This window comes from Genypterus blacodes, unplaced genomic scaffold (genome assembly GCF_046128005.1).
Source record: "Genypterus blacodes isolate CSIRO-AG114 ecotype Tasmania unplaced genomic scaffold, CSIRO-AGI_Gbla_v1 ptg000118l_1, whole genome shotgun sequence".
NCBI classification, from domain to species: Eukaryota; Metazoa; Chordata; class Actinopteri; order Ophidiiformes; family Ophidiidae; genus Genypterus; species Genypterus blacodes.
In genome coordinates, this window is record NW_027466921.1 from 1,669,627 (window position 1) to 1,695,556 (window position 25,930).

Here is a 25,930-nt window from a genome sequence, read left to right on the forward strand (position 1 = left end):
TGTCGTTCTGTCAGTGGGGCTCCCTGCCTTCTTTGGAAATGAAACTACGTCGGCCGTGCGTCAGCGGCCGGTCGCTGATTGGTTAGATTCAAGAAAGCACGTTCGCGAGCCTACGCAGCGTCCAAACGCTAGTGTGTGTTAGCCTACAGAGCCACCGAGGCTAACATGTTCATGTCACTTTTTATACTTTGGTAATTTTTCTGCTGTATGAACCGCAGTCAACACTCTTTCAAAACAAATTGAGGACGCCATGCAGCGAAGTAAAACCGAGGTGGACCGCTACGTTGCCTCGATTCAGACTTCGTCTCCGTCACTCAAAGAGGTAAGTTGAGCCGGGTTAGCTCGCTCGCTGCCAACATGTTAGTGGAGCGTGTGTCCGCCCGGCCGGTACCAGCCAAGGCGACCGACACACCGAGACCGGGTCCGCGTCTGTGTGTAGTTTAGATACTATTGTGGTTTCTGACTTGAATCTAAAATCCCCGGTTATTTTAAGTCTCTTAAACATCCTCCGTTAGCTGCTCCGACCGGTAAGCTAGTCGGCACGATCACGCTCCGTCAAAAAGCGCGGCTCCGGACTTTTCCCAGCCTGTTAGCAGCGCTTGTAGCTAGCTGACCCCTTCTCACACCAAACCCCCTGTTGGATCACTTGTAGATCACTTGTAAGATCAGTTCACGTGTCATATTGGTACAGTCAGAGAACACTCCTAACCACGCTATGTCGGACTGCACATAATGATGACAATGACACCACCACATTAAAGCATTTGTATTTACTTTACTCCTTCTCACCACAGAAGCCGATCAAAGGGTTTTTATTTGCTAAACTCTACTTTGAAGCAAAGGAGTATGAACTTGCAAAATGGTAAGCATATTACTTTGAATGTGTTATTGAAGTATTCTCTTTAAGCGACCTTGATGTTGTATAAGTGACTATATTCTTGCTCCTCCCAGGCATGTGTCAGAGTATCTCAGGGTCCAGGAGAGGGATCCCAAAGCACACAAATTCCTCGGCTACCTCTATGAGAGAGAGGGAGTCATCGGCAAGGCAGTAGGATGTTACAAGGTAGGAAAAATTTGCATAAATATTACACTTCCCGTCTTTGGTTTGACTCTATGCTGACAAATCCGCATGCTCGTAATTGTATTTTAACTGATTCTGTCACATTTTGCCGTGTATAAATTAGAAAACCTATTACTGGGCTATTTAGATGTTTAGAAGATGTTTTGATTGATCAAGTGGCTGTGGGCCGAAATGAATGCCAAGACTAATGTGTTTAAGTGTGTGTGTGTGTGTGTGTGTGTGTGGATGTGTGGATGTAGCGTTCAGTGGAATTGAACCCAGCCCAGAAGGAGATGGTGCTGAAGGTGGCTGAGCTACTGGTCAGCAGGGAGGAATATCAAAGCAGAGCAGATTTCTGGGTTGAAAAAGCGGCCAAGCTGCTGCCGGGAACCCCTGCGGTCCTCAACCTCAAGGTAAGGCCTTTTCGTCAGCTCAACACACCACACGAACGCACCACCACCTCAGTAAATGATGGTTTAGCCTCAGAAATGGATGTCATACTGATGCCGTCTTGTCCTTTGTGCGTCTCCGTCCCGTGCAGGAGCGTCTGTTGAGTCGTAGGGGTCAGCAGGGTCTGAGCCAGCTGTTGGAACTCCTGCAGGCCGAGCTGTCGGTGAGGCCGGCCAATGCCCACGTGAACATCAAGCTGGTTCAGATATACAGTCAGGAGGGCCGGCTGGAGGAGGCTGTCAAACACTGCCTGGCCGCGGAGAGAGGGGGTTTACTGCGCCACAGTCTGGACTGGTACAATGAGATGGTGCACACACTGCAGGTCAGCCCTCACACCACAAAACAACTTTGAGTTACAAGTGAATCCTTGTTCAGGTTAATGGCAGGTGGGAACACATTCTTACCGTGAGTGACACCCAGACCCACCAAAGGATTGTTAAGCATGAACACACAGCACTCTGGATGAACTGCGAGAATGTTTGGAATGAGAAAGAAATTATATGTCTACTGGAAGTATGTACTGATGATGAGGAGCAACAAGTGGGGGGAAGTGCACCAAACAAAGAAACACTTGAAATCTTCAAAGAATGAGCGAAAAAGGATTTTTGTAGCATCACTGAACAAGTTTAAGGTTAAAAGCTCAGACAAAGTAACATCCCTGGAGAGATTCAGACAGTCTGTGCATCGCTGGTCAATGCCTGAAAGGAAGTAATACTAGTACAACACAGTGAGGTTGAGGAAACATTTTGTGAAATGATTGAACTCCGGGGTGTGAACTGATTAAACACTTCACAGTTTGGTATTCCTCCTCTAATGCGTTGTTAAACCAACCTTGTTTCAGGAGTACTTGGCCCAGCCCTGCATCTCCAACAATGAGAAGCAGTCCCGGCGTCTCCAGGGAGAGTTGCTGTTGGCCCACTGCAGCTTGCTAAGAATCACACTTTCGAGTAGCGGCGTGCAGCCCTGCCTGGATGCCCTGCAAAGGTGGGTTGTGTTGTAATGTGTGTTTTTAGTCTTTGGTTGTCAGAGCAGAAATGTAACTGTCTGTTTGTCTGTCTGCACTTAGTTTTGATCAGACTATGCAGGAACTGAGCAACATTGCGAGCATCCATAAAGACGATCTCTGCGAGGTGTTTGTGGAGATGCGCGGCCATCTCTACCTGCACTCTGCCGTGCTGCTGCTAAAGCTGGTTCAGGAGCGCCAGCAGACCTGGAGGGATGTCACGGACATGGCTACACTGTGCTACCTGCTGGCATACCAGGTACACACAACGGACACATGCATCACACATGCACCCGGACACAGCAAGTACTCAGTAAATGCTGATTAATTCGTTGACTGGGGTTGTCAGGTGAATTAAAATCACAGAAGTCAGTAGTCAGTATTGTCCTGTTAGCGTATGCAGAATGACAGATAACACATGCTATCTTTATACATATGTATTTTTATTCAAGTACATTTTGTAATGTTTGTTTTGTTATTGATTCCTGCACTTCTATTTCTTTTTCACAAACGCTATGGTTCAGCTGGTAGTCCCTGTCCAGGGTCATGTAATGTCAAGGGTTTTAAATAAATAACTTTTGTGTTTGGTCTCTCACCAGGTCCCCAGACCAAAGGCCAAGGTGACCAAAAGGGACGAGCCAGCCCCCCACCCTCTGGAGCTGCTCGCCGATGACCGGCAGAGCCAGGCCGGCCACATGCTGCTCAATCTCAGCACCGATTCGGCCACCTTGATCAGAGAGGTTAGTCCATTTTTTAAAACTATTAAATTGGCTGTGTTAGACAGCACAAGATAGCTTTGAACGCTTTGTATTGTGTTCATTTGATCAGAGGATGACTGTGATTGTCTGTGTCTGTGTGTCTGTAGGTGGTCGAGGTGTTTGGTAACCGCAATGGTCAGGACAGTCTGTTTGAACTGCTGTTTGGACCACAAGCCCCCACTGGAACGTCCTTCATTGCCAATGATGATATTCATTCCATCAACACATCGGCTCCAGAACTGTCTCAGCTGGCCAAATTGGATGCCGGTATGAAAGCAATTCTATGTTGCAATTACAAACTAAAGTGGCCTTAAAATGTGTAGTGATGTGATGTCGTCCAATTGCTGTTGAGGTCAGATCATATAAAAACAGATTTACAAATTTTTGCTCATCCCAGTATTAATTTTAAATATTCTGCTCATAACATATTGAGTGTGGTGAAGTTGTTGTGTGTGTCATGATAACAGAAATATCATCCCCACAAAGTGAAAACCCAAATGAACTCTCCCATGATTAACTATATCAGGAAATTAACTCTCCGTGTTGCGTCCTCTGTAGGCTCCATCCTGCTGCATGCTGGTGACCTACAGCATCTGAGCTGGCTGGGACTGCAGTGGTCCATTCTGGCCCAGAGGCCGGTCCTGCGGGACTGGCTGAAGCAGCTCTTTCCTCGGCTGATCCTGGAAACGTCCAAACTGGACAGCAACGCACCAGAGTCCATCTGCCTGCTGGATTTGGAGGTGGGTGGCATTATTCTAGCTAGTGTGATTTCATTAGTACCTAAACTGCTGCTCTCTATATTCAGACTGTTGGATGTGTCCTGTCATGCTTCCTTCCAGAGTACATGTTATTACAGATGGGAGTTTTACTTGTTTAATAGATGTATTTGATAGATATAGATGTGCACCTGAAGCTGCACAGTAAAAGATGTGTGAATAGAGTACTTTGTCTGGTAGTAGCAGTGTAGATGTGTTTGAATGTTTATCCACTCCATGTACTGGGTATGAAAGAACACTTCTGAGGCTCCTTTTCTGACTTAGCAAATCTCTCTATTGCAGGTGTTTGTATGCGGTGTGGTCTTCTGTAGCCACTGTCAGCTCCAGGAGACGGCGCGGATTGGCAGCAGCGTGCAGCCACAGCATCAGCAGCTCTACCAGCCACGCTGCCTCCCGCTTCCTCTCCTTCGCCTCCTCACCACCGACAGACAGAGGGAATTTTGGGACGCCGTCTACTGCCTCATTCACAAACGAGCTGAGTGAGTCTGGAGAACCAATAAGACACGGATGTAAAACAATGATAATCTACAAGAAAATTAGGAATCATGTTGGAACTACATTGCAAAATATGACACTGCATTTAAGTAATAAATTGGATAGCAGCCATTTTGATATGATGTGGTTTAAGTCCGATTTTTGCGATGTTCCTTTGGGGAGTCAAAAATATCAGTGAATGCAATCAAAGTCTTTCAGAGTGATAAAATAGATGATCACATCATTGTTATCTGCTATCCAGTGACATGAAACAGTTTAGAAATTGAGCTCTCCGTTTCTTCTCATGTTCAACGTGTTTGTCACTTGTAGGCCTGGCATGTTGGCCAAACTGCGGATGGTGGTGCAGCACGGACTGAGCACCCTGAGGGCTGGAGAGAAACATGGACTCCACCCGTCACTCGTCATCCACTGGGCACAATGTCTCAGCCAGACGGTAGATACAAACGCAAGCTCTGTGATAAGCCAGGATAGAACAAAGTGTTAGATTCTGCATTTTCAAAAACTGTGTAAATGTGCTCACAGCTCGAGTTAATCAGTTAGTCAAAACGCTTAGGGTCACTGTGTAGACACATGCCTTTAAACCTGCATGTTTCTGTCACTCACTTCACTGCGAAATGAGGATGATGCTTGATGAGGGAATGGTGTCCACTCTGATTCTTCATTGTTGTTGTTCATTGATTTGTGTTTGTCAGTCAAACCTATGTAGCACCCCTCTCCTTGTCATTCAGCTGTGTTTCTGTGTCCGATTACCCAGGGGGTTGGAGTGAACTCGTACTATGACCAGAAGGAGTACATCGGCCGCAGTGTCCACTACTGGAAGGTTGCTCTTCCTCTTCTGGACAAAGTCAAAAACCGACGCAGTATACCTGAACCTGTCGACCCCCTCTTCCTACACCTTACCTCCAAAAATATCCAGGTTGATACTGTTGTGGTTTCTTAAATGCTTAAATACTTTTTTCACACTTAAATACTATGGTAGATTTTTGGCTGTGCCTGTGATCATTTCTGATGTTGTGTTCTATTCCATAATTTTTTTAAATAATTGATAGTGGTACATTCCTATTGCAGCTGTCCTGTTGTGATAAAAGGTTTCAGTCCACTGGAATGGTAGAGCCTAACTGAGGGGTTTTGGTTATATCCCACACCATAGTGTTTGCAGCATGATTTACAAATTGTATGTGTATATGTGTTGTCAGATCTCGTCAGTGAAGGGCTATGAAGAAGAAGCCACGATAGCCTTTGCTGCTCTCCTAGACATCGAAGGCAATACGGACGAGGCCATCGCTTCTCTGGAAACCATCAATAACATGTCATCGGTCTGGCATTTGGCCCGAGTAAGTCATTGCTTGAGCTTTTAGCAACGCAAACTGGTATCATCGCCTTTTTGACTACAGTCTATTTTAAACGATCCCTTTAAAAACATGCACCAATCATCCTACCTCCCCTTCGGACCAATGCAAAATTTTAATTCCATTTAGTCAACTGTCATCATGGCAGCCAGAAACTTTTAGATTGGCCTCTGTGAAAGCTTGTTACACGATTATTGATGATATTCCAGCATTTCTTACAATTGTTGCTGTTTGCAGTGATGTTCCGTGTTTCCTTTGCAGATTTACCAGCGGCTGTCAGAGGAGGCAAGCAGTGGGGTTGAGGAAACTCAGGACAGGTGCATTACCTTCCTCAGGAAGTTCAAAACCAACCTGTCCAAAATCTACAATGCAAATGCCGATGACATTGACAGGGTAAGTCCCATTGTTAGTCTCTCCCACAGAGAGAGAGTTTGGCAAGTGTTAGGCAGGACACCTGTGTTTGCTCGTGATGTCTTGGTTTATGTTATACCTGTCTACTTTAAGTTGGTCACATTTGCTTTGCCTTGAGATTTTATCTACCTATTGTGCCGAGTTAGCCGATCGGTTTGCATGGGTTCTCTCTGTCATAGCCCAAACTATCTTAGCTGCGACTTCTGTGTTGTTTTTTACTTTCATTTTGTTTCGGCTCGGGCACCGCAGACAAATTGCCAGAATAGAATGGAAGGGAAACCCTGTTGTGTTTCAGGTAGGCATATGATCAAATTAGAGGTAGAATTAAGAAGTAGAGAGGGATCAAAAGGTAACTGGAGGATATAGTCTATATGTGAGCAACTCCTAAACTGTTGCTTACATTTTGTGTTCCAGCTGCCTGTGTCTATGGAGGAAGTTGTGGACCTTCTCAATGACGTGAACCAGCAGCTGGGGGAGAGTGGGGAAGCTATGGATGAAGAAGAGGACGGTCAAGTGGAACCCAATTTCTCCACCCCTGCTGGTACCACAGAAACCACTTCACACATCAAATTTTCTACTCCCTCTCCTTCCAAAAGGCTAATGGTAGGTTCATTGTCTATCAGGTAATAGGATGGTTTTAGACAACCTACAGACATTGTGATAGCTGTAAAAAAAATTAATTTATTGCACAAATTCAAATGTGGTGTTCCCATTCCTCCAGATTTCTCCTAAGACACCCCCTCATTGGGTGGAGGATCAGAAGAGCCTTCTCCAGATGCTCTGCCATCAAGTTGAAGCCCTCAAGGTCAGCATTAGGGGTGCAATAATGAATCGTCAATGTTATCTTGCATACCTGGGTGTGGTTGTATAGTATTTCGTATTGTTCTGAACATGTACTGAACTGAGTCAGATCTCACAAAGGCTCTTGTTTTTGCAGAATGAAGTTCATGATCTGAGGAACAATTCCATGGCCAACACAAGCTCTTCTCATCAAAAAATGTATGGAGAGAGCTATGGGGCTGAGGGCCTACAGGAGCCTTATACCCCAGTCCAGTCCTATCATGGAGCCCCCTTAACAGGTTAGTTTAGAACAAACACATGTCTTTGACGTTATGTCTGATAATTATTACTGAAAATTAACTGTCTTGGTATTATATTTTAAAGTTACCACCACAGGTCCCTCTGGGTACTACAACCAGTCCCCCGCTTTCAATTCTCAGTATCTCCTTCGCACAGCGGCAAACGTAACCCCTACTAAGGTAATTATAATTCATACTTTTCACACATTACATTTCAGAACATAGTTAATTTTTAATTTTGATATATATTTTGTTTTTCTGTTAACAGGGCCAAATGTATGGCGCGAATCGTATCCCACCTCAGCAGCACATGTATGCTTACCAGCAGTCTACGCATACACCACCCTTGCAAACAACCCCAGCCGGCATTTATCCTCCTCAAGACCAAGTCTTCGGTGCCCCTCTCCGATTTGAATCACCAGCAACTAACGTTCTTTCCCCATACAATGAGGAATATTACGTCCCGAGTGTGAACCAGCAAACCAATCCACCATTACCTGAGCCTGGCTACTTCACCAAACCATCTGTTGCTCCTGTCGAACCAGTAAAGAGCGCTGAGGGGAAGCTAGTGGACTTTGGGAAGCTCACCTTCAGCCAGCAGGCGTCTGCTGAAGTCCCAAAAGTGCCTAGTTTTGGAGCAGGGACAGTTTCCCATTCTACACCAACAGCTGCTTTTAAATTCAACTCCAACTTTAAATCCAGTGATGGAGATTTCGCCTTCCCAGCTTCTCAGGCAAAGCACAGCGAGAGCCTGCTCGGTCTTCTTACATCAGACATTCCTGCTAAAACGGATACAGAACAGGAGAAGCCTCCAGGTCAGGAACAGCCTCCCAGCCAAGCGGGCATCTTTACCTTTGGCAATAAAAACGCCACAGGGTTTTCCTTTACTGATGCTGTAAAGAACACAGCCACAGGAAGTCTGTTTGGAAATGTGGAACAGCCATTTAAATTTGTCGATGTCGCCAAGCCAGTTTTTGGGATGGCTACACCTGCAGAAGAAGAGAAAAGGGTGGAGAGCGACCATGACAGTGTTCACAATGAGGAAGATGAGGACGGCCCTCACTTTGAACCAATTGTTCCCCTTCCTGATAAAGTTGATACAAAAACCGGTGAGGAAGAGGAAGAAGAGTTGTTTTGCAACAGAGCAAAGCTGTATAGATTTGAGGCAGAAACAAAGGAGTGGAAGGAGAGGGGCACAGGCAACATCAAGATCCTAAAACATGGCACTATGGGGAAGATCCGCATTTTGATGAGAAGGGAACAGGTCTTCAAGATCTGTGCCAATCACTACATCACTGCTGATATGCTCCTCGCACCAAATTCCGGCTCAGACAAATCCTGGGTCTGGCACGCCATTGACTATGCAGATGAGGAGCCTAAACCTGAGCAGCTGGCCATCCGTTTCAAATCGGCAGATGAGGCGTCACTTTTCAAAGCCAAGTTTGACAAAGCCCAGCAAATTGTGATCAACTCACCTGAGAAGTTTGACCAGCAAGAGGAGGAGAAGCCAATTGTGAAATCCTGCGAACTGCCGCCAGACTTGGCTTCACAATTTGCAATCAAGGACGGGGAATGGGACTGCAGTATTTGCTGTGTAAGAAATAAGCACACAGACATGCTTTGTGTCGCTTGTCAAAGTCCCAATCCCAATTCCGACTCAAAGTCAGCTACTGAAGTTGTTGCTGAAACCAAACCAAATTTTGCTTTCAAATTTGGGACTGACTCATCAAAATCCACCAGTTCCAGCTCCCCATTTACAGCATTTGGGTCATTTGGATCTTCGTTTACATTTGGCACAAACACTTCAAAGCCCGACACAGGGAGTGGTGCCTTTGCTTCTGCGTTTGGGGCACAATTTGGCATGAAGCAAAGGCAGTGGGACTGTAAGTTGTGTTCCACCAGAAATGAAGCCTCTACAGTTAATTGTATGACTTGTGAAGCTCTTCAATCTTCACCTCAAACAGCTCCAGCACAAATACAAGCTCCAGCTGCCCAATCAGGAGCTGAACCAGTTACCTCTGGGTTTGGTTCCCAGTCTAATGTAGAGCCAGGACAGTGGGACTGTCATGCATGTGCTGGCAGAGAGGAAGCTGCTCCTGTTGTATGTACAGATTCTAACCCTGCTGTTACATCAACAGTGAGCGCTCCTGCAGTGTCTAACCTGCCACCAATGCCAGCAATGCCTGATTTCGCTGGTTTTGCAAAGAGAGACGGTCAGTGGGACTGTGATACTTGCCTAGTCAGAAATGATGCGTCGGAGTCCAAATGCGTTTCCTGCCAAACTGCGCGCGAGACTTCCTCCTTGGGAACCATGTTTTCTAAGAAGGGCGGAGAGTGGGACTGTGACATTTGTCTGGTGAGGAATGATGCTTCTGCCAATCAGTGCATGGCCTGTCAGGCTCAAAATCCAAATGCAAAAAGTTCAACCAGCGCAGCTACCTCACTCTCCAACTTCAGCTTTAGCTTTGGGAAAGAAGCTTTACCGAGCCAACCTGCTGCAACTGGATTTAAAACGGCCTTTCCAAAAAGCAGCACGTTTCAGTTTGGTCAGAGCAGCAGCAGTAAAAGCCCCACTGCTTCATTTAAGTTTGAGGCGCCTCAGGCTGCACCAAATACCACATCTGCTTCCAGCTTCTCATTCGCTGTACCTATTCCATCTGGTGGCTTCAAATTTAGCACCCAGGAAAATTCGAAAGCAGAAACTCGAACAACTGACAGTCAAGCATATCCCACCGGTTCAGCCTCCTTGTTTCTGAAAAGTATAGCTGACCAGCACCAAGAGAAAGAAAATGTTTCTACACCACTGGCGTTTGGTACAGGGGAGGAAAAAAATCCACTACTTACTGGAAAACCTGACGCATTCAGTTTTGCAGACTTGGCGAAGTCTGGCCCTGAAGACTTTGGGCACAGAAGCACCGATTTCAAAGGTTTTTCTCGGGCTGGTGAGCAGCTGTTCACGTCATCCCCGGCAAAACCCTTCAAGGCAGATGGTTCTGCTGAGAAAGAGGAAGATGACCTGTACAAGACAGAGGACAGTGACGACATCCAGTTTGAGCCTGTGATCCAAATGCCAGACAAGGTGGACCTGATGACTGGGGAGGAAAATGAAGACATTCTTTACGCTGAACGTGTCAAGCTATTTAGGTTTGATAACAGCATAAGTCAGTGGAAAGAGCGCGGTGTTGGAATTCTAAAAATCCTGAAAAATCTTGGTAATGGCAGGCTTAGGGTGCTGATGAGAAGAGAGCAGGTGCTGAAAGTTTGTGCCAATCACTTGATCACCACCACCATGAATCTTAAGCCTCTGGCAGGCTCAGACAAGTCATGGAGATGGCTGGCCAATGATTTCTCCGAGGAAGATGCTAACCTGGAACAGCTGGCTGCAAAGTTCAAAACGCCAGAGCTGGCCCAGGAGTTTAAGCTGAAGTTTGAAGAGTGTCAGCGGCTTCTCTTGGACATTCCCCTGCAAACGCCACATAAGCTTGTTGATACAGGTAGAACAGCACACCTCATTCAGAAAGCAGAGGAAATGAAGTCTGGTTTGAAAGACCTGAAATCCTTCCTGACAGATGAGAAAACAAAGATCAAAGATGATGACGGCAAGACAGACATTACGACATCTGGTGATGTTTCAAGCATCGTCATCAAGTCTAATGTCGAAACCACAGAGACCTTGGAGTGGGACAACTATGACTTAAGAGGAGACGCTTTAGATGATACTGTTGAAACATCAGTCTGTGATTCCCCCGTCCCTAGCAGCACCGTCAGAAAGAACCTTTTCCGCTTTGGGGAATCTACCGGAGGATTTAACTTCAGCTTTCAACCAGGTATCAGTCCTTCCAAATCCCCTGCTCAGCTTAACCAGAGCAGGGCCTCAGAAGGTACGGATGATGAGCACGATGTAAGCCAGGACGAGGAGAGGGATGGCCAATACTTTGAACCTGTTGTTCCCTTGCCTGACCTAGTGGAGATATCCACTGGGGAGGAAAATGAGCAAGTGCTCTTTAGTTACAGGGCCAAACTGTATCGCTATGATGTAGAAACAAGTCAGTGGAAGGAGAGGGGTATCGGAGACCTCAAGATATTGCAAAATTTTGACACCAAGCGGGTAAGGCTGATAATGAGGAGAGATCAGGTACTGAAGATTTGTGTCAACCACTGGATTGCACAAGTCATGAAGTTGGAACCTATGAAGGGTGCTGAAAAGGCCTGGGTCTGGAGTGCCATGGACTTTTCTGAAGAGAGTCAGGGTAAAATTGAGCAGTTGGCGGTCAGGTTCAAGCTGCACAACATTGCTAATTCATTCAAAGAAGTGTTTGAAGAAGCCAAGAATGCCCAAGAGGAAGGGGTGCTTATGACTTCAGCGACGTTGAGTGTTGCGGATCCTCAAGACAGCGTACCTACTGAACCTGCAACAGCAGCCACAGCTGTATGTGGGGAAGCAGCCATCGCTGTTCTGGAAGAAACCACGAGGGAACGTACAGAGCTTCCCTCTGACATCACGCCCAGTTCTGCTGGGCCTCACAGCCCAATCAACCCATCCAAGACCGTGATGTCGCCTCCCAAGTTTGTCTTTGGCACCGATAATGTTCAGAAGATTTTCGGCTCTCCCAAATCCCAATCTGACAGTGAGGATTCTGCATCCACTTCCAGGGGCAGAGATGGTGGAAGTCCCACACAGGCTTCAGCGTCAACACCTGCATTCAAAATCCCAGAAAAAGGTAAGAAATCTATACGTGTTGGATTCTGTGTTGAATGACGAAATGAGTCTTTGTTCATTTGTTTATTTCACTGTCTTGCTTTATCTGCATCTCATTGCTTCACCATTTTCGTAGATGAGCCAGCTTTTATCCTATTCAGCAGAGAACTGGTATCAAAATACACGAGTCTGCTCTCCTAGCAGTCTTAATATATAAATGTATCATAGATTAACAGTTTCATTACCATAAATATGAAATTGACGTATATCCCCATAGACTTTCTAAACTACTTTTTCCACATTTAATGTTTAATTGATTAATCCCACACACTCAGTTTTTTTAAACTGGTGTATTAATTTGAATAGGTTTGGCTTTTTGTTTTTCTGATTATGATCCCAGCCTCACAAATAGTTTCTCTTCACCCAACAACCCATCATTCTTAGGGTTGGATTTTAGGCTTTTCAAAGATAACCCAATGGCTTTTTGGACCGGCACATCAACCACCCAATTTGATCCCCCAGGTACTCTAATCACTGCAGTGTGTGTTGACACCTTAGCCGACACCTTCATCTGGCTGGCCCTCTCCGCTAGAATCGAATAACCTGTATGCACGGAGTGGAAAAAAAAACGAAGCGCTAACGTGTCACAAGTCCAGTATGTGGGTGTGATTGTAGTTTGGACTATGCAAACTAAATAACATAATAACTCTAACAAAGTATGTTACATCTGTGTCAGAGTTGATTTTACGTTAAAATTAATATAAATGAGGGGCAAAACGAATAAGGTTCAGAGTAAGAGTTCAAACCAACCACCCTGTTTTCTGTATTGGTTTATGCTATGATTGACGGTCATGGGTTAAAATATGATTGCATTTAAAACAATCCTAATATCCTGCAGTGAAACATTCAATGAATGAGAGTTGAACCTAAAGTTACAGCAGGATATAACCAACGCTTAGATAGAAACGGGAGGCGATCCAAACTCAAACTAGTTCTCCTCCCTCTTTTGAAATGTGAGCTTGGACTGTAATGCCCTATAATTCACCTGAGCCATTTTTAGTGCAGGATGTGTAGCAACAGCACGAAAATCCTGCCAACTCTCCCCTGTCATTTGGCAGTGTGATAAGTCTATAAAACATCATTGGGGTTCAAGGGTTGGTAAAATCCTGTTGTATATCCCAGAGATTAACCTGTTCAGGAGAGTCACTCATTACATTTGGTAAGCAGTTTGTCAAATCCTATGCAGAGCACCCAGTAAATGTCATGTAGAATCAAATACTGTAAAAAAATATGCATCACAGAATAAATAACTGCATTAAATGCATGTTTTTTATTTTTACAATGCACGTATTTTTCCGTGTGTGTGTGTGTGGGTGTGGTACTAACACCCATGGTCAAAGTCAACATTCCTGCTATTCTGCTATTCTTTTAAGCTGTCACCTCCCAGTCTGAATGTTTTTGTCTTCTACTTTCATAACTCAGTAGCGCCTCCGCTGGCAGAAGAAGGCAGTGCGGGGTCTGATGAGGACTCGGAGGTTGAAGTTGTGTATGTGAGGGAACCCACTGCCGATCAAGCTGCTTTAGCCAAGAAACTGCTGCTGCCTCTCACCTTCTTCTGCTACCAGAATGAACCTGGCTACGCCAGCGACGTTGAAACTGATGGTAAGACTGAATACAAAAGCTTGAAGTGGATCAGATTTATGTAGTTTTTATTTCACCAGCTACCAATCTACAATAAAAAAGTTAAAAAAAACAACACTAAACGTCAGTCCTAGTTGCCCCTGCAGGGTCACTACCCTCCACATTATGAAACAGAATTTATATAAATACAAATTCTTCCACTGTTAAAGCCTTACTTTATAGTCTATTTATCAATGTAAAGTCAAACTTGAGGGTTTAGAGCAGAGAATCACAGAATATTGGCAGTCAACTACTTTTGCATACTTCCTACAGACCATTCAAACATTAAAAAGTTCAGAATATTCAGGAGATGATGGCTATGACTTTTGGTGTTCACATCTTTCATATTTTCCGAAATATTCAGCTGAAAAATCCCTGTTAAAACCTATTCAAATTTTCTTCAGGCACTTAATGCCTTCAGACTCGGAACTCCTTCATACTTTCAGACAGATAAACCATTCAAGCATTATTCAGGCCTTCAGACATCAAACTTGCCAATTCTTCTTTATCTTTTGTCCTTTTGACCATATACATCCCTACCTTCAGGAAGTTCTCCTGCTTCAATCCGTTGTCGGATAAAACTGAACAGTTTTTGCATGAGAGCTTTAGCTGTCACTCAAACCGCTTGTAACTTGTTCATTCATTCAGGTAGACAAACCATTTTTGAGGCATTCAGGCTTCACTCTTTCAGACATTTGTTCAGTCTGTAAAATATTCAGCGATCACAGCACATCCTCTTCAGGACTGAACAAATGTGATATTCAGATGAAATGAGTGAATTTGTTTTGAAATTTCAGATGAGGACTTTGAGTCGGCGGTGAAAGCATTGAATGGAAAGCTCTACCCTGATCCTCCTGTGGAAAAGGCTGCGGCTGATGTTTGTGGTATGTCAATCTTCTTATCCTCACTTTTCCATGATGGCAGCGACAGTATTGGTTTGATTCATGTTAACATTTGAACCTTCCTCTTTTCAAATATCTTCATGAGAAGCAAGCGCTTTTATACCAATCATGTCCTGACCTTAGCCCTGTGTGTCCTCAGAAGCCCCCGAGCAGGCTGAGGGAAGTTCCGAGCCAGACTGCCAGGTGGTCTGGGAGAAGAAGGCCACACCGGAGGAGGAGGAGAAAGCCAAAAGCCTGCAGCTACCGCCCACGTTCTTCTGTGGCCTGGGCACCACAGACAGCGACCCAGATCATGACAAGTGTGAGGACTTTGAAACAGAGGTCCTCAAGGCACATCAAGACCTGGTATGCAGTCTAGATTACACACACACAACTATGAAAAAAATATCAGGTGTTGCTCCACCAATGATAATATATTGAAGCAGTAAATCAAACCGCAGTTTCAGTGGATCTAATGTTTAGATGGTGGTCAACTCAGGCCAAAAAATAAATGAATGTTAGTTTGGATGGCATCACTTTGTTTATTTTATTGACATCACTTTGTTAGTTTGGTGATGTCAATCTTGTTGAGGGCAGTGTGTTTGTGTGTTCTGTTCATGCAGAGTGGCAACGAGCAATCGACACCAAACTTGCCCGAAATATTGTTCAGGGTTCCATCATTTGCATAGGGTGCTTTTCTTTTCATTTACATTTTTATTTCATGTTTTATTTGTATTAATACAATTATAGGAATTGGAGATGGGAGACAAGAATGATCTCATGAATGATGTCATTCTTGTTAATGGCATCATTGACATACTACTTTTAGAATCATGAATGATGTCACCCCATATTATGGTATACTATACTGTATAACCACCCTAGCACATAATTTTTCTTAAATTCTGCTGGTTTTCATTTGTAAAAACACTTAAGCATGGTTTCACCCAAAACATTTCTGCATGTATCCATACAAGCGGAAGAATTGAGGGATGAATTGAGTCTGTTAATAGTGAGTTTCTCTTCCCTCAGTGTTTTTTAACTTTAATGATAGTGATAGTGATTATTGTGGGTGTGTTTGTGTGTTATGGTCATCCGGAGTGACAACGAGCGCCATTCGTCCAATAGCCTCCAAATTTGGCAGAAACATTGTTTAGGGTTCCTGAAGGTGCTGGGTGCTTTTCATTTACATTTCACAGTACACTTGAATTAAACAATATATAGTAAAGTTACCTAGTCTCTTTGTGCGTGTGACAAATGCTGTTTGCCAGGCTTACCCAAGTGACACATCTACACGAGAGAGAGTCAAGGATGTGCCACTACAAACAGCATTATACACACCATTGTATTTCTGTTGTATTATAACACTGTGTTCTATTGCAAAAACATTTCAGAATGCCGAGCTGAACATCGCTGAAGAGACGTCCAGCAGCCCTGCTGAGGCCGCAGAGGAGCAGGTCTCAGACACGACGGAGGCTGCAGGAAGCACTTCCACCCCAGCGGAGGACACCTCTGAGCAGCCAGCAGAGACCCAGTGTGAAGTCTCGAGCAGCACTTCACCCATTGACCTGTCCACCAAGAAAACCCCAGAGCCCGATACCACTACCACAGACACTGCTTCAACCACCAGTCGAGGTAGTGAATACCTCCTTCAAAACTACAACTCTTAACACCACAACCTTTTGCTTGTGAATGAGCATTGGTATGAACTGTCACATTCTGTCTCCACAGTTCCCGGTTTTGGTTTCAAGATATGTGAGGGATTCTCATTCGCTTCCCTGGCCCAAAACACAGAAGAATATGCCTTTGGAAGGAAAGGTTGGCTTTGGTTTTTGACACACATATACATAGATACAACATTTTTTATTCTGGCATTAATTACTGTCACCGTAACATAACTTACACTATGTGGTGCCTTTCCCTATTTTGTAGACTCTAACTTCTCGTGGGCAGATGCAGGAGCTACAGTATTTGGAGCTGCAGTTCCCTCGGCACCGAAAAATGGAGATCAGGAGGGGAACGAGGAAGATGATGCACAAAATGTTGAGGTTCACTTTGAGCCAATCGTGTCTCTGCCTGAGGTACTTTATTGATACTTATGATCTATGAACTAATAATTGGAGACAGCCGTTTTGGTAATCCAACCATGCTTGAATCATGCTCCTTTAATTTAGTGGCAACAACTGTGTGTATTTTTTTTCTTCTCTCCTCGCATTAATAAAGTCAATTAGATGTTCAAAAACAAAGGGCTTCACTTGATGCCGTGCCATTTGTGTCTCTCTGATAGGTAGAGACGAAATCTGGGGAGGAGGATGAGGAAATCCTGTTCAAGGAGCGTACCAAAATGTATCGCTGGGACCCGGAGCTAAGCCAGTGGAAAGAGCGTGGCATCGGTGACATCAAGATTCTCTTTCACCCGACAAAGCACTTCTACCGCATTCTGATGAGAAGAGAGCAAGTGCTGAAGGTGTGTGCCAACCACACAATCACCCAGGCGATGGAGCTCAAAGCCATGGATGTGGCTGCCAACGCACTTGTCTGGACTGCCACAGACTATTCAGGTACACTGTCCATATAAAGTCTGCACAAACAACTCTGAAATGCTTTTGCTGCCCTTTTGCTTTTGTGTTCATTACATTTTCTCTGTTACTGCAGACGACAGGGCCATTGTAGAGCAGCTGGCAGCTAAGTTCAAAACCCCTGAGTTAGCTGAAACCTTCAGGAAGACCTTCTGTGAATGTCAGAGTCGCATTGGCCAGTCCAGTGAAGAAGGCTCCACCCCACAGATGTCTAGAATTCAAGAGCACTCCAGAGACTCAAACCCACAGGTGTTCCTCACCATCACAGCTGACGGCGAAACCCTCGGCAACATCACCATCGAGCTTTTCTCCCATATTGTCCCCAAGACAGCAGAGAACTTCAGGGCCCTCTGCACTGGAGAGAAGGGCTTTGGGCTGAGGAATGCCATTTTCCACAGAATCGTACCAAACTTTGTATGCCAGGTAATGAAAAGAGATATTGTCAAGATTACATGACTACAGCTCATAGCTATCATGTCAAACTTGTAGAGCTAGTCTGAGTGAACAAACGTTCTTATTAAACCCAGTCCCTATTCAACCTGCATTCATGAGGATGAATTTGCTCCATAATGGTATGAGCTCTGTATGAATTGGTCCTAACGAGCTCCCTGTTCTGGTTGTTTCAGGGTGGTGACATCACCAAACAGAATGGCACAGGAGGGAAGTCCATCTATGGCACAAAGTTTGAGGATGAGAACTTTGATGTTCGCCACACAGGCCCAGGCATACTGTCCATGGCCAATCGAGGACGTGACACCAACAACTCGCAGTTCTTCATCACTCTGAAGAAGGCCGAAAATCTGGACTTCAAACATGTGGCCTTTGGCTGGGTCCGGGATGGCATGGATGTGGTGCAGCAGATGGGGGAGCTGGGCACGAAGGCGGGCACTCCTGCCAAGAAGCTCGTCATCACAGACTGTGGACAGCTCTCACAGACGAGGTTCAAGTTTACAGCTGGGATTGAGGTGTAAATGTAAGATTCTGGATGCGCTCCCTGCCAAAAGTGCATCCATAGACATTATGTGAGAATTAAACACTGATATTGAGATTACAGCTCAAAATGTGTAAATTTGACTCCACTGGTCTAAGATTAGCTCTTCTATTCTAAGGCCCCATAGAGGATGATTTCTTATCCTTTTCTGTATTCTGAAGCAGGGATTGTAGTGTGAATATTTGGGTGGAGAAATTTGGAGCAAAGATGATATATTTTTGCTCTTTTGCACTTGCATCTTTACCCCTCTTCCCTCTGTGAATTGATTTAGTCTGTATAATTGTACATGAACTACTTTTTTATCGTCTGTTTTTTGGTCTTGCATGTGTTCCAGGTGAATGTCCTCTTACCTGAAGCCGATTTTTCCCTTTTTGAATAAGTAAGTCTTAACTATAATTGAAAGGAGCGAATAATTGAATACACCTTCTAGTTTGTAACCATGCTCAAGCCTTCTCTCCAACTGCTGCCTCTCTATTGCTACTATAGCTATGAATTCCTCCAGGTTTTTTCACATGGTTTGCATAAAGACCACATGGAGAGATGAGGTCATGCCATATTTGGGCTTTAAAATTACCTGTCATTATAGTTTCAGTGCGTCCCATTGGAAATAGTGATTATTGTACCTAAATGATATGCAGGTTAAGTATAAATAAAATGGCTTTACAAATATAGAATGGTTACTGTTGTAATATTTTGAGTGTTTAATATGTATCGTCATATTAGTGCACTTATAACTGTCTGGGGGCACACTGCTTTCTCGCCTTACATTGTACTGTAGTAGATACTATCTTTTCCAGGATTAAGTCATTCACCAGAAGTTGAGTCCCCACCCCAAAACTGGATCCTGGACCTAATGCCTCAAACACCTCCGACAGTGGAAAGTAGAATCAACAAGCTGAGCGCTAGCACCCCCCACAGCTGGGTGCTCAGTCCCTTGCTGTTCACATTGGTGACCTGTGAATGCAAAATTCAACCCCCAACTACATGTTAAAGTTGCAGATTACATAACAATAGTGGGTTAACAGGGAGCAATCTGCATACAAGGAGGAGGTGGAGGATTCTGGGACAAAGCTAAAGATGGGAGGATCCACAGTTGTCTTGCCTTGATGCTATCAATTCGTAGAGATGTGCGGTCAAAGGTCATTGCTCATGTCCCCCACCCATGGAATTTGATCTATACTGCAGAGTCGGCGAATGTTTGAGGGCACTAAACAAATTGTGACAAAAGAACTATCTGTCCCAGCAACTGCAACATCGCGCACTAAAAGATCATACAAAGGCTAGTTGACAATTGGTCAGGGCGTGGAATCCCACATTAACATATAAATATAAATAATCCTACACATGAAACCCACATAGATGTATTTTTATGGTAACATAACTCACAGTGGCCACATATGTGAGCTGTCGGCATTATTGTATTTAAATCATTTATTTCATCTTTTTATCAGCTTTATTTGCCATCTACAGCTTCAACTGCATACTTCTGTGTATTCCAAACAAAGCAGAATAGTATGCGAAATAATTCAAAATACGAGGATAATTGTCTTGTATCTTATGGGGGGAAGTAAATGGTCAAATAATTTGTGTCGTTTATGGTCACAGTTGAAACTGCAGCCTCGTAATTCAAAACCCACATAAGGATGAAACCAAGTTTGACTATTCCTCATAAGTGTGCAGAATGTGTCTGAGACGCCAATGCGCATGCGATTTGAATGTGCACGTTGCGTTGATTCATCCATTCCTCCATTTTCTTGACCCGTCTATCCTTTCGTGATTGGTCAATCGCTGTCACGTTACATAGAAACGTCTCAATTCTTTCTTGGGCTTTGTATGAATACGGTCGTATAGTTGTAATGTCAGTGTATTTGACGCCAACTATAACCATATTTCTTAACCTGGAATGTTTTAACTGAGCAGTCGTAAGTTTTAATCACTTCCGAGAGGGTTCCTCCCTACTAGCGCGTAGAGCAGGGAACGAATACGTGGATGGAAAATCTCTTCACGCATGCGCAGGATGGCCAGTTTTACACAGCAATGAACGCGCAGCCATGTACGATTTTCCATCTGTTGATTTGTCGATCTACGGAGCCCGCCCCCCCTACAGTGACGTATACAGGATGTAAATTCTCTGCTCAGAGGCCTGAACGGTCCTTTCTTCTCTAACGCCGTCCCGGTCGCAGGCCTATCGCTATTGTGTCCGGCGTTATCACCAAAACGGCACCATGAAGCTCTTTAAGTGTATTATTTCCGGTGAGTATTCTTAAGTTCTGTCTATTTTAACGTTTATGTGGTCTTTTTCCGTTTGTGACGGTTGTCTAATAACTTGTTAACAGAGTTAGCCGGGCTATCTAACGGAGCTAACTCGTGTAGTCGGCGTCGCGAGCATGATGCTAATGACCGCATACTTAAAGGCCGCTGAGGCAAACTTTGTGCCGTTTGACCCAATCTGAACCTAGAAACCCTGATATTTCTAGCCGCATTTAAACGTCTTAGAACGTGAGCTTGTTCGCCCTGCCTGCCATGTGTTCAGACGCGCTAAACGCCGCATTATGACGAGGCGTCGGCAGCAGGCTAACTTGATATGCCTCTTCGGGGTTAAAAATATAGTGTGACAAAGTGATGCAGGCGGTTGATCGGCAGTAGCCTGAGGGGATTTAACCCTTTCACTTCTGACTGTAAATGCCGCTAACGCGCCCCCCTTCCTGTAATCTGAAGTTTCTTCTCAGTGAGAGTGAATCACGCTCGGCACACATTAAACTGTTCACCGTTAACCCGCGCGCTAATCAAGACTGTCTCTGTTAGTGCGCTGTTAATTTCCACCATGGTTGTTTGTTACTGAACCACCTTTCTTTCACAGACAACGAGATGTTCTCTGACGTGTACAAAATCAAAATTACCGAGGATGGGATTTTCTACGAAGTGGAAGGAAAGGTAAGCGAGTATATTACATGGAATTCTTATGTGGAAATGATACGATGATCGTTTAAGCAGGAGGAATTATTTTGTTGTGATGAAACAAGTGTTGTCAATAAGAATTGTTTATCGGGTTGGATATCTTGAAGAGCAACTTCCTCCTGATAGGCCAAAGTTTTGAGTGACACCAATTGTGTCCATATGTTTCTATAGAGTGAAGCAAGAAAATGTATAAAATAAAACCCCATCTGAATCTCTGGGTGGTTGAGTCTGCCATTGTGAAAGGTTAACATACAGACAAATGACCATTGTGTTGATATGTGAGGACACACCCAGTGATCAGTGTTTTTAGATGAGGTCTGAGCAGCTTAGTGCCTCAACATACCTGACTGTTGCCTGCATACCAACAATAGACATTGTGCGGCTGAAAATCTTTTTCACACCATACACTTCTCAAAGGTATCCAAACTATTGTGGATTGTAGCATCTCAGACTATCAATGTGACTCTTGTTGAACTCCACTTCTGTTGTAAGAGTTTAGTTGGTAAATTGAACTATAAAAGTTTTAGGGGGGGTGGTGGCAATGTTCAAGTTTTCAACATTGGTGTAACCACAGAATTGGTCTTTTTTGTTCTCTCTTCTGCATGGTGTAACCAGACTGTCGTGCGGAAAGAGGGTGATCTTTCTGAGGAATTATTTGGGGGTAACGCATCGGCTGACGAGCCGACGGAGAGCTTTGATTCCTCCACCACCAGCGGCGTAGACATTATTCTCAACCACAAACTAGTGGAGGTCCCGTTCAACAAAAAGGATTACCTGGTTTACCTTAAGGGATACGTCAACGCGTGAGTATCCATACTGTTCCTAGATGGGGGAGGCGAGGACAAATGGGCCTGCTTGGTGCAAGTGGGACGCATTTCAACATCATATGTGTTGGGAGGAAACTTAAACGCTTGGTCTCTACATGTGGAAATGTCCTTTGATAGCATCCTTGTGACATTAGTGCATACTTACAATTGTAAAAATGCTATTTGAGCACAATTTGGTTTGTAAGTCCGCAGTTCATGAAATAGAACACTTGGTGGCATTCAAAGAGCCAATAAATACATTGCAGATAGCCGGCGTAGGAAAAGATGCTGCTCAATCTTTCTACCGACATGTTAATGATGAAAACGATCTCTCCATGTGCAGCATCGTCGACAGTCTGACAGAAACCAACCCAGATAGAGTGGCAGTTTTCAAGAAGGCAGTCAATGACAGGATCAAGAAAATCGTGAAGGAACTGTCGGAATTCCAGGTGAGGCCCCCCCCCCCCCCCCCCCCCCCCCCATCCAAATGCTTTGGGTACATATGGCCCAAACCTGTGGTCTGCAGTTACTTGAGTTGATCCAGGCTTCAGTTAACGCCTGGTGGTTTCTCCGCTTATCAGACTAACGTTGTGTTCTTTTTGCCAAGTTTTTCATCGGGGAAAATATGGACCCAACTGGCATGGTGGCGCTGCTGAACTACCGCGAGGATGGCACTACACCATACATGCTCTTCTTCAAAGACGGCCTGGTGGAAGAGAAGCTTGTGAGTATAAAGAGTTCTTTCAAATCACTGTGCTTCTGTTTCCCCATGTGCTTGTGGGGCATAGACATTTCTGGCTTTTTTTTATTTCAAGAACGGCTGTAAATGAGGCTGCTCCTCTCAGTCCACACTGCTGTGTGAAGGCTGCAGTGGAGCAGAGCTAAAAGAGCGGTGGTCAAATACGAGCTCAACCTCTCTTCTAATGTCCTTTTCCATGTTTTAAAGCCAGCGTTGTCATTCAATTCAGTCACGAAAAAGGTTTGTCTCACGTTGGAGATTAAATGCGTTAAAAGAGCAATGGCACTAGACAAAAACAGCCCCTTGACCCCCATGTTTCTTGGTTTTTGTTTTTTGTGGTGGGCATCCATCCTGTTGCATTGCTGCCACCTGCTGGACTGTCCTCCCTTGCCTGTCTCAACCTGTGTGAATTCCTAAAACGGCTGGGGTGCCTCAATGGTTAACCAGCATTATGCCATGATCTGTGTGTGAAAGGGCTTTAGATGCCATGTCAGCTTTCCAACATCACCACACTGCATGTGTGAATGCCTGTCGGATATTTGGGAAAGAGTCCCAAGACTTGGATTCAAAGACATAGAGTGTTTCTGCCTCTATCAAAGATGAACTGTACTGTACACTGGGACATGGAGTGTCATTATTTCAAGCAAAGTGGCGTAATTGAAGCTGTATTGTGTTTGATACCTGATAAATGACTTGCTCTTGACTGACTCGTAACTTTGTTCTGCTCTTCCTTTCCTCAGTAACTTTGTGGATCTACCCCTGCTTTACATCTGGCTGTTGCTTCTGACCGCCCCAAGGGAAACTGGACTCTGTTTCATCATGCTTGAGAGGAAACGAACTTGTACAACTCATTACGTTTTGGCCCTCAGCTTCACTCAAAGGCTGTCCCAATCGATCAATCAAGTATAATTAATTTTTTATTAAAACATTCTTCCAGTGTTAAGATTGGCTCAGTTTCAGTGGCAATTCCCAATTTCAAAGAATCTGAGATCAAATCTCAGGCTGACCTTGTTTTTAGCAGTGATCTACAGTTAACACTCCCACAGACGACCTTGTGTTCGCCTTTATTCTGTGAAATTTCATCAATCAAGATAATAACGAATTCTGAGTTGCTTTGGGGAAATAAAACATCATACCACCATCTTGTTCTCTGAATTCTCTTTTTCGGGCCAACGGTACCAATGTGGGACCCCTTGGAACAGCTCAGGTCTCTGTCCTCCTTTCCTCCTGTCCTCTTATAAACGTGTCCTTCCTTATCCGTTGGTATTCATCCATTCCTCTTTGATATGGAAATCCTAAAACGCATGATCATCTTTGCAGTGTGAACAGGTTTCAAGTGTGCAAAGCAATATATGGAAGCCGGTGGCCGCCTGTGGTTTGCTTTTGGGGAACAACCGACACCTCCCACTGTTCACCTCCTGTGATATCTGACCAATAGTGACAAGTAGGAATGATTAAAAGCATTCATGATCATCCTGAATGTCTTGGCTGATCTGAAATGTGATGGACCATCCTACATTGTATATGGCACTGCAGTGTATTTCCACTTAAACGTGACTGTTATCCCATCTGAGTTGTGGTTCTCTTACCCTCCGATATTTGGGCAGCTCTGCAGGCCCTCTGGCACATGGCCGCCTGAGTGTCCTCGTCTTTCTCGTCACACTCGTGGCGGTACCCTGGCTTCAGTTTGCAGGTGTTATGTGAGCTTCTTGTAGATGCCCATTCCTCCCCATCACTCAGGGATGTCTTAAGGGTGGAAAGATGCAAGAGAATCGCATGGAAAGGAAGACATCAAATGTTGCTTTGCAGAAGTTTGATTGTGGCTTGATGGCTTATTGAATTATGGATGTTGGCATTACAAAATTGGAATGCAAATACAGTATCTTGCCAACAAAAAGACCTTGGATTCAGTTGCATAGATGTTTTGCTAGTTACTCTGTTGCATGCAGTTGTGTTTATTTCTGTACAGTAACAATGAGGAAGACTGGCATTAAACACAACGAATGTAATCCCATATTCTCTAATAACCACTGGGTGGCTCTGTTGAGCTAATGCTGAGATGTGTACTGTAGCAGGTGAACTGTTGTCTTTTGGGCTCTCGATAATGGGCATTTCAGTTACTTTAGTTCAGTTAATTTGAGTGTTAGCCAAGTGCTTCAGAAGTGAAATGATGGCGTGCAGTGTGCTGCGGCGTTTGACTCCTACTCAGCCAATGGTTATGCAATCGGAGGGAGCGGAGGACCTCAAGGTCTCATCAGCACCTACACAGTGCTGTTCTCTGCTCGCTGGAACAGATCCACTGCAATCTATTGATTCATCTGCTCTGCGTGTGTGCTTGTATGTGTATGTGCCCAAATTTTAGGAACAAACAAATGGTGTGAACCAGCATGAGCGTCACGCTGTGGGCGATTTGTTCAAATTTAACAAAGCAAAGTAGATGGTGGGCAGGTATATAATTTATTGTCCCTCCCAAATGGATTGTAATATTTGTGTGTGTATATTACACGCCTGTGGTGCCTGCTCGCCACAGGCTGGTTAGCAAAGGTCTTGCCCAAAGGCAGACAGCAAGTCCAATACCACCTGCTGTTGTCCCGCACCATTTTCCCTAGAACTGTACACTAGAACTGTTTGAACTAGTCTGTATTTTGAGGCCAGGTGTTAGGACAGCCCGGTGATCTGAAGGTTCAACATGGAAATCTCCATAAACATCTGTGTATTTTCTGACATGTTTTGACTGATGGCTGACTCATGAAGGGTCTGCGGTGCTAAATCAAACTCTGGCGTGTACGCCTTGGGTGACGTTGTAGCAGTGCATCTGCCACAGACCGAACAATGATGCAGTTGCTATAGCAATACCATCCACTAACAGTGGCTGGAATAATAGATTCAAATGCAGAGGAGAGGATGTCAAAGAAGCGTTAAAAAGCACAGTGCATGGAAGTGTTTAGTGTGTGCAAATTAATGATGAAACTGCCTGTCGCCATAATCACAACTTTCCCACTGTTGGAATTAATTCAACACATTTGAATAGATTTTGTCAGGTCAAAGGAAATAAGATGAGCTCATTCAACAGCATTCAGGGAAGAACTGCCGACTGTAAGACTCCTAACTGCTTTGTACTCAGCATTTCTAATCATTAATAAATAGTCAAGAGTGAATAGTAGTCAACCAGATGACACCTTTCATGACAACCTGACAGAACTGCAGCCATGGGTT

At 44.5% G+C, this 25,930-nt stretch overlaps 2 protein-coding genes across 5 annotated transcripts; both read left to right on the forward strand.

Annotated features, from left to right (window-relative positions):
• Positions 1-100: 100 nt before the first annotated feature.
• Positions 101-18,393, forward strand: ranbp2 (RAN binding protein 2). Of its 4 annotated transcripts, none has more exons than XM_076161894.1 (30): positions 101-322; positions 795-862; positions 952-1,063; positions 1,321-1,473; positions 1,602-1,832; positions 2,352-2,494; positions 2,577-2,772; positions 3,113-3,253; positions 3,379-3,538; positions 3,830-4,011; positions 4,330-4,526; positions 4,852-4,975; positions 5,297-5,458; positions 5,739-5,876; positions 6,153-6,284; positions 6,717-6,905; positions 7,024-7,107; positions 7,240-7,381; positions 7,467-7,561; positions 7,650-12,102; positions 12,525-12,602; positions 13,566-13,742; positions 14,558-14,644; positions 14,802-15,007; positions 16,036-16,276; positions 16,373-16,459; positions 16,574-16,722; positions 16,929-17,202; positions 17,297-17,643; positions 17,847-18,393. In XM_076161894.1, exons 1-30 carry the CDS (start codon positions 251-253, stop codon positions 18,189-18,191), a joined length of 9,165 nt encoding a protein of 3,054 aa, XP_076018009.1. In that variant the 5' UTR covers positions 101-250; the 3' UTR covers positions 18,192-18,393. The 4 variants fall into 4 exon arrangements, with proteins under 4 accessions (XP_076018009.1, XP_076018008.1, XP_076018006.1 ...); XM_076161893.1 differs by lacking the exon at positions 12,525-12,602 and having other exon boundaries at positions 7,650-11,947; positions 12,035-12,102; positions 13,563-13,742; XM_076161891.1 differs by lacking the exon at positions 12,525-12,602 and having other exon boundaries at positions 13,563-13,742.
• A 1,921-nt stretch (positions 18,394-20,314) lies between these two features.
• On the forward strand, positions 20,315-23,855 carry tpt1 (tumor protein, translationally-controlled 1). The gene is made up of 6 exons (XM_076161973.1): positions 20,315-20,464; positions 21,072-21,145; positions 21,785-21,972; positions 22,319-22,424; positions 22,583-22,699; positions 23,455-23,855. The coding sequence occupies exons 1-6, from the start codon at positions 20,437-20,439 to the stop codon at positions 23,455-23,457; spliced, it is 516 nt and encodes a 171-aa protein (XP_076018088.1). The 5' UTR covers positions 20,315-20,436; the 3' UTR covers positions 23,458-23,855.
• Positions 23,856-25,930: the final 2,075 nt, after the last annotated feature.